The sequence below is a fragment of the Monoraphidium neglectum genome, assembly GCF_000611645.1.
Source record: "Monoraphidium neglectum strain SAG 48.87 unplaced genomic scaffold scaffold02841, whole genome shotgun sequence".
Classification (NCBI taxonomy): domain Eukaryota; kingdom Viridiplantae; phylum Chlorophyta; class Chlorophyceae; order Sphaeropleales; family Selenastraceae; genus Monoraphidium; species Monoraphidium neglectum.
Genome location: NW_014010787.1, coordinates 1 through 7957, shown reverse-complemented (window position 1 = coordinate 7957; position 7957 = coordinate 1). Strand labels below are relative to the sequence as shown.

Sequence of the window (7957 nt, the reverse complement as noted above, 5' to 3'; positions counted from 1 at the left end):
CCGCGGCGGCCGCGTGGCCGCGGCGCGGCGCCGCCGGGGCCGAGGCCGCAGAGGGGCCGGCGGCGGCGGAGGGGCCGGGCGCCGGCGCGGCGCCGCTGAGCCACTGGGAGACGTCCCGGCGGGAGGACATCTTGTTCTGGAGGGCGGGCCTGCGGTATGGGCGCGCAGGGTGGTGGCGGTGGCACGTGGGGACAGCACATGTTGAAATGGGTGAGAGGGCAACGCCGAGTGTCCAGGTGGGCCCCGGAATGCTCTATGCACAGACAGCAGCTCAGCAACTAGCCTAGAAACTCACTTGATCGAGCGTGCCAGCATGCGCGTGCGGATGGTGCGGGGCAGAGGCGACGAGCTCCAGGGTGCGTGGGCGGCCTGCGACTGGCCCGCACGTGATGCAGCCTTGGCTAGCACTGAGACTGACTTGCCCTGCGAGGGTTAAAATGACATGACACATGGGTGTACCGTTGGATGGTGAAGCCCGAGCAGTGGGATGCATTGGTCTCGGAGCACGATCTGACGTACCTTGCCTCGCCGGGATGGCACGACCGCAGGCCTCGAAAGGTCGAGAAGCACCATGGGTGTCATGCACAACGGCACGGATCAGTGGCCAGAAGTGGCCAATGGCAGGAGTGCGTGGCAACGTGTGTGTACCTGGCGAGAGAGTTCGTACTTCGCTGGATGCGATGCGCACTAGGGTATATGGGGCTGCGCCAATGAGAGATCAGGGGGCGCGCGATCGCGATCAGGCCAGGCAGACCCGGTCAGCGTGCCTGCTTGCTAGCATGTCCGGTCCAGTCAGGCGCCAAGCTTGTAGGTATGATTCCAGCTAAATAGTTACTACAATAGGTGGTTTTGAGGACATTTTCTTTGCGCCATGCATGCTTGCGAGCGCTCGAGGCGCGTGAATGTGCAGGCCTCAGGCTGAACCCATCCCATTGACTCTTCACTAATCGTTGACGCACTGCAGGCTGGAAATGCATGGCTGCTCGGCCATAACCCTTGCGTTGTTTGGGCATTGTGCCACAACAAACGATAGGGAAGTGGGGATTGACGTCTCACCAACATCAGGGGGAAGTAACGCAACCCCAGCGCGTGTAGGCCCGCAGGCTGTGCATGGGTCGACTTTGTAGCATTGCCAGCTGCAGTTGCAGCACACAGCAGCGGCCACCTGTGGTGGTCTTGGCGCCACCTTCATTGGCTGACATGTGTTAGCTTCTAGAGAATTTTCGAAGCCAGGAAGCACACAACAAGATGCACGATATACTGCAGGCTGTAATTGTCAATGTTTGCTGGCAAAGTGTTGCGCCGCAAATAGTCTCTCCTGCATCTGCACACCTGCTGCTTTGGCCAGGCCTAGGTATAGAGCCGTTTTGCAACTGCAGTGATGGCATTGAAACAGCTCATTATGTACCCCCTGCAGCTGCTCGGCCAAACGCAAGGGACCCTGCTCTGCTTTGCTGAGCAACCCGTCACCCTGCAGACCTGCGGGACAAAAGCCACCATCCTCGACAAGGGCGCAAAATGCACGGACGATGCTTTGCTTTGATCGAATGTTGAGGCAGGGGTCTGGCGCCCAGGCCTTCACCGCATCTTTCCCGCTCTTGCTGACGGGCTGTTGGTCCTCATACACATGTTGCTCACTGCAGTCTGGTCAACTACCTTCCGTGGCATGCCGAGCACACAACTGCACATTCTAGTGATGGATCGTGGGCACAGTGCGCGGCCACCTGGCAATGTGCATTAATGCGGCGCTGGCTCAGCTGGTTGACGGGTTGAAAAAGCCACGGCCATGCAGCCATCTTGCTCCTTGCCGACATGCTTTCGCCTTGCTTGCTCGCCCCGGTTTTTGGACAATCTATGCACTTCACTTAGATTCCAATGCAAGCATTGCAACAAGACGGTACCACCGAAGTCCCTCACTGGCCCGACGACAAAACCAGGCTCCCATCATTGGCCAGACGAGCACTTGCTAGACCAGAATTACAGAGAAAAGGAGGTGAGGGGTCCATTATCCAGCACAAGGTCTCAGCAATCGCTGGGTGAATGGCGCCCAGACTCGCCGCTGCCGCTGCTGCCGCCGGCGCTGCGAGAGGTTGCTGCTGCCGCTGCCACGCACACGTGTGAGCACGCCTACTTGGCGGCGGCGGCGGCGGCGACCCTCTGGGCGGCCTTGTGGCTGTCGCCCGCGATGACGGAGCGGATGCCCAGCTCGCCGATGAGCTTGTCATACGCAGCCCTAGCAAGGGGGAGGGTTTTCGCGCGCCCGGCGCCAGGGTCAGAGACTGCGTGCAGCCTGCTGCAGTGATGTCAGAGCCTGACATACCTTGGCTGCCCCGCCGGCAGCAGAGGGACAGCTGATGCACCAGTAGTTGCGACCCCCCGCCTCACCAGGGCGGGGGGCCAACGCAGTCGCTGACGCAGCAGTGCTAGTACCACTGCTGCACTAAGCAGCACCCTTTTGCCCGGGCGAAGCACACAGCTTGGCCTTGCGTGGTAGCAATGTGCCACCGGCTGCACGAAGGCCGCCTTCTCCGTCCGATCCCCCGCTGCCCTCCCCAACCAAGCCATGTCGGTCACACCCACTCCCAGGGGCCTGCAAGCGCACCGCCCACGAGCCACCAGCCCACCTGTCAGTCCGGTAGAGGTAGCGCAGCAGCCGCTTGCGCTGGCTCAGCACGGCCTCCAGCCCCCGCTTGGACGAGAAGTCCTTGCGGTTGGCCTTCATGTGGTCGCCGATCTGGGTGATGCGGGCCGACAGCCGCGCGATCTGGACCTGGGTGCTGCCTGAATCGGAGTCGTGCTGCTTGTAGGCGGGCACCTTCTCCAGGTCGATGTTCTCCTTGTTCTTGAAGGAGGCGCTGTGGTTTGTTTGTGATTGATCGGGGTGTCGTGTTCAGCGGTGGAGGGGTTGTGCCGTGGCCGCTATGGGCGCCTGAGTGACTACTCAGGGAGGGCCAGGTCCGATGTGCTAGGTGCCATGACAGTTGGACAAAAGGGGGGTCTGCTGCTTTGTGAACTGCTCGGATGGGGCTGCAGTTGCCAAAGGGGCGGCTGGCCTGGGAGGTTGCTTAAATGCTGCCCTGGGCCCATGCTGCTGCAGGAGGAGACCCGAGACCCACGGCCCACTAGTGCTGGCTGTGACCTGCTGCAGGTGGCAACACATGGACCGCCAATGCCAGACAGGCTCGCGTTGCCATGAATTTGCCACAATTGCAGTGCCAAGCCTTTCGATAGTGCTGCGGCTGTGCCTCTGCCGGCAACCGCACGCGCAGCGACGGCGGCAGCGGTGCGTCGCGCCGCCTTGCACTGGCTGCACCGGCCATTGGCCGCTGCACAGCTGCCTCCGACAATAACATTGTTACGCTCACCTGATAACAAGGCGCGCCCGCTCCACACGAGGAGCCCCCCTCACCGCTGAGCCAAACACACCTGCGGTCGAGCACGCACGCGAGCAGCAAGACTCAGGAATGCGCCTCAAGGGATCCAGTAACATTATTTGCGCTGTATCGCCGCCAACGCACCCGCGCGGTGGCCGCACAGGGACGCCATTGCTGCTGTGGTGGCCTGCTCTGCTCCGCTGCTAGCTGATGCGACGGCTTGAATAGCGGAAAGTATATATGCGGCACACAACACCGTCTGCAACGGCCAAGGGATTCGTTTGTGACCCCAAAGACGACCGAAGGCCGGAGGTCGGCCCACCTCATTCTACAGCTCGACGCACTGACGCTCATTGGCCGGCCTCGTCAATAGCGTACAATTGTCGAATCGAGTCACGCGATAAGCGACGCGAGGAGGGCCATCCCTAGAACGCAGTCGCGCCACACACAGACAAGGCCACAGCAGCCATGCTGCACCAGACACAGCTCGCGCGCTCTGCGGCAGTGGACAGAAGGGTGGCCGCACCCCGCAATGCCTTTCAGACCGGCAAGCTCCGGGTTGCGGGCGTGCAGCAGCTCTCCAAGCGGGTTGTCCCTGTGGTGGTGTGCCAAGGTGCGAATGAGGGCACCATATGCGGCTGAGAATGCGGCACGAATGTGATTGGAACGCTTGCAATCGGCGCACCGCTAGCGGGCCGCCAGCGGCGCGCACATGCTGCTGCGGCGGCGCCGCCACTGCCGCCGCTTGGGACACTGCGCCATGAAGTCCAGCCTCCCTGCGTTGCATTCACCGCACTGAGCGGCGTGGCAGCCGCGACTCAATGCAGCCGCATTCCGCAGCACCCCGCACCTGGCTCGTGTCCGAAACGCGCCCTTCCCCGGGGATGGCCCCTGCGCGCGCCTGCAGCCGCTGCGACCGACGCGCCCGCGTTCAAGGGGGACCTGCTGAACAAGTCTTACTACCCCACTGGCGCCGACACGGCCAACGCCAACAAGCGGTGGTACATCATCGACGCGGAGGTGCGCAGCTGCGCTGCGCTGCCGATGCGGCGCTCTTGGGGCCTTCGAACGCTCCCCCTGAGCCCGTCGCAGCCGAAGCGCAGCGTCGCCCGAGCGCGCCAGATGACCCCGCCCTGACCCGACGTGCCAACCGCGCCTGTACAGGGCAAGACCCTGGGCCGCCTGGCGACGCTGGCGGCGACCTACATCAGGGGCAAGCACCTGCCGACCTACTCGCCCTCCATGGACATGGGCGCTTTTGTCATCGTCATCAACGCCGAGAAGGTGGGGGGCTGCGGCTGAGCAGTGGGGGCGGGGGTGCGCAATGGAAGACTGGGTAGCAGGGGGCGGCCTGAAGTAAAGGCAGCCTTAATGTTGCGAGGGCTCGCCCTGTGGCGAGGAGTCTGTTGGGGGAGAGAGTGCCGCTGTGATCTAGAGGTGTGGCAACCTGGCGGTGCACTGGGACAGCACGCACAGCATTCGTGGGTGTACGGTTGTGGCTGGCCAATGCAGCGTCTTGTGCGCGAATCATTGAACAGGCGGCAGCAGCAGGGTGCAGCCCCAAGCGTGTCGGCATGATGCAAAACACTGCTGGCAAACGGCTTGCTATTGAGCATGCAGAGCTGGGCGGGCGTCAAAGGCACACGGCGTGTTTCCCCGCTGGGCGGCAGGCTGACCTGCACGCCGCCCAGCTATGGTTTGCACGCTGCCGCGCCCACCGCTGCGCACTGACCTCAGTCCAACGCTCTGCTCTGCTCTGCGGCCCTCGCTGCATTTGTTTTTCCATCCAGGTGACCGTGACCGGCAACAAGGCGTCGGACAAGACCTACTTCCGTCACGTGAACGGCCGGCCCGGCAGCTGGAGCATCGAGACTTTCAACCAGCTGCAGCAGGTGGGCGGTTGGCGTGTCCCGGTCGGCGCGTGCGTCCTGCCTGGAACCGACGGTCGACCTTGCGAGAGCTCGGGCCATGAGGCGTGCCTGGAACAGCATGCTCGGCACTCCCCCGGCTGCGCCGGTGCAAACACTTCCAAGCCCGGCACGCCACCCAGTGCTGCGCTGACGCTTTCTGCCCCCTCCAACACCGCGCCGCCCCGCGCAGCGCATCCCCGAGCGCATCATTGAGAAGGCGGTGAAGGGCATGCTGCCCAAGGGCGGCCTCGGCCGCGAGATCCGCCTGCACCTCAAGGTGTACAAGGGCGCCGCCCACCCCCACGAGGCGCAGCAGCCCGTGGACATCACCAGGGAGATCAGCCTCAAGCCCAAGCTGGGGCCTGGGAAGGAGCTGCTGGCGGCCGCCAAGAAGCAGTGACCGGCCCGCGTCACTGTGCCGGATGTCTGTTGGTCTTTGCCAATCCCTTCTTGGGCTCGATTTCGGCCCATGTAATTGACTGCTCCAAGAGAAATTTGGCAAGAATACATCTGGTGCAAGGCCAAACGGAGGACAGGTGATGTAGAGGAGGCTCCCACAAATGGACAAAGCGCGAAGGCTTATTCACCAGGCAGTTGCTCGCGCTTATAATGTGCTCGCACATGGTTACACTGGAATGCCACACGCTATAGGCGGTCAAAAATACATTGTGGGAAGTGTCACATCATAAACAGCAAAAATTGAGCAAAGGCGGTCGCACTCTGGAGATCACGTATACCGGAGCTCACTGAGCAACAGCAACCCAGCGCCTTGCTCAACCATGCAGTCTTTGATACGAAGAGGAACGGGTCTTAGGATTCATGATCGCGCTTGCTGCTGTTTGGGAGACAACCGTCGGCCGCAGCACACCGCCGCATCGATGCACAGCAGCGGCAGTGGGTATCACCCGGAGCTATCAGAAAAGGCTGCGCGCGGGCCAGGCAGCACAGAATTGCATTCTCTTACACATCTCCAGGCAGCTCCTGTCAGGGTCACGCGTTTGGCCGCGGCTCGGGCATACAGCGGCGACGACGGCAGCAGCGGCGATCCGAACGATGCATCTGTGCCTCCGGGCATGACAGCAGCTGGGCTTTCGGACGAGCAATTGAGACGGCTGGGGTCACGCAACTGGTGAGTTACAAGGCGTGCACCCATGCCGCCCCAGGGCGCGATTTCGACGCGGACCGATTTTGTGCTTGGATTGTCGCTGCTGACGCCTGCGCCTGCCCCAGCAAAGGGCTGTCGCGCCGCCTCGAGACTCGACATACCCCTCGACGGCCCCCCTCCCCCAGGCTCTCCAAGTTTGCCAACACCGTGCCCCTGTGGCTCGCGTCCGCCCTCGTCGCCGCCGCCCGCTTCGTCGCGTCATGCGGCGAGGTCCTGCCGCAATTTGTGTCCCCGCCGCTGCCAGAGGCGCTGCGGCGCGCGGGGCTGGTGCTGGCAGTCAGCTTAGTCATGGTGGTGGTCATCAGCAGCATCGACAGTGCGTGGCTGTTTTTGTACCTGCTGCGTGCGCGCCGCTTGGCTGTGTGACGGGGAGGAGTGCGGCCAGCCCCTGGGCTGGGTGCTCGTGAGGCCCGCAGAGCGCGAAGCAGCAGTGGCGTGGTGAATGTAGTTTACAGAAGTTTGTGCTGCGGCAGTTAGTGTCAGTGCGCCTGGCGTTGATGTGTAAAGAAAGCGCGCTTTGAGCAAGCTCGCCGGACCGTGCGTGCAATTGAGAGTGTGCCCATGTGTGCGAGCACAGGGGCGTGGTATGGCTGCCAATGGCGCGCCGCAGTATGTGAGTGGGTGCGCGTTTTGGCGCTCAATGTCGCGGCGCGCCGAAATGCCGGCATGCAGCAGCTGGATAGAGCAGCAGGCCGCGCGCTTGCGCCGCAGGCAACAGATATTTTTCGTGATAGTGAGTAATCCAAAGTGACCCGGACCCCGCGCTGACCAGGACGCAAGGGCAGCGCTGATGTCACCTGTTGCTAGGCTGAGTGCAAGCAGTGATTGGTCCCAAAAAGCCCGGCGCTGTGTGCAGCGGCAGCCTGTCTGCCGCCCGGCGGTGTGGGCCAGCCGCCCCCGTCTGAAAGGTTCGCAGTTGGTCGCCTCTGGCCAAGGGCCTGGCCGGGCACAGCCGAGGCCGGTGCTCAGCACATGCATATTCGTGGCGTCGCTGCCTGGGCATTATGTGAAATGCATCGGGCGGGCGCAGGTTGGAGGTGTTCAACCTCCACTCTGCGCTCGTGGGTGCAGCGGCTTCTCCCAACGTAGCAGCCTCTTCCCCACGCAGCGGCTACCTCCCAATGCAGTGGCTTCTACTCGACTCAGCGGCTTCACCCCAACGCGTCCGATCCTTCCCAACTACCCGCGAGCCACAAGCCCCTCACAACCTGCTGCGGCCCACGAGCGCCGCGGCCCGCGGCGGGCAACGCCGCCGCGCCGCCCGCCGCGCCCCACCTACTCCACGCGTGCCTTGGCGGCGCCCGCGCGCGGCGCGGCGGCAGCGGCGGCAGCGGCGTGCCCGTGCCGGCCGAAGAGCTTGCGTGCCTTCGCGGCGTCCACAGCCAGCACGAACGCCAGGCCGCAGGCCGCGAGCGCGGCGTACGCGGGCCCGGCGAACGCGCCGGGCGAGAGCGCGGCGGCGGCGGCGAGCGCGAGGTGGGGCAGGAGCCTGGCGGTGAGGTGAGGGG

The 7957-nt window shown here is 63.6% G+C and overlaps 2 protein-coding genes across 2 annotated transcripts; one reads left to right on the top strand and one right to left on the bottom strand.

Annotated features, from left to right (window-relative positions):
• Positions 1–2127: 2127 nt before the first annotated feature.
• On the bottom strand, positions 2128–3546 carry MNEG_11640 (30S ribosomal protein S15; the record flags this gene model as incomplete). Its single annotated transcript, XM_014039889.1, has 4 exons — positions 2128–2233; positions 2625–2855; positions 3366–3426; positions 3519–3546. 4 exons carry the CDS (start codon positions 3544–3546, stop codon positions 2128–2130), a joined length of 426 nt encoding a protein of 141 aa, XP_013895343.1.
• A 296-nt stretch (positions 3547–3842) lies between these two features.
• MNEG_11639 (50S ribosomal protein) lies at positions 3843–5680 on the top strand (the record flags this gene model as incomplete). Its single annotated transcript, XM_014039888.1, has 5 exons — positions 3843–3987; positions 4282–4394; positions 4539–4658; positions 5165–5266; positions 5475–5680. Coding segments are annotated over 5 exons (686 nt in total), but the record flags the coding sequence as incomplete, so codon positions are not given.
• Between the last annotated feature and the right edge of the window lie 2277 nt (positions 5681–7957).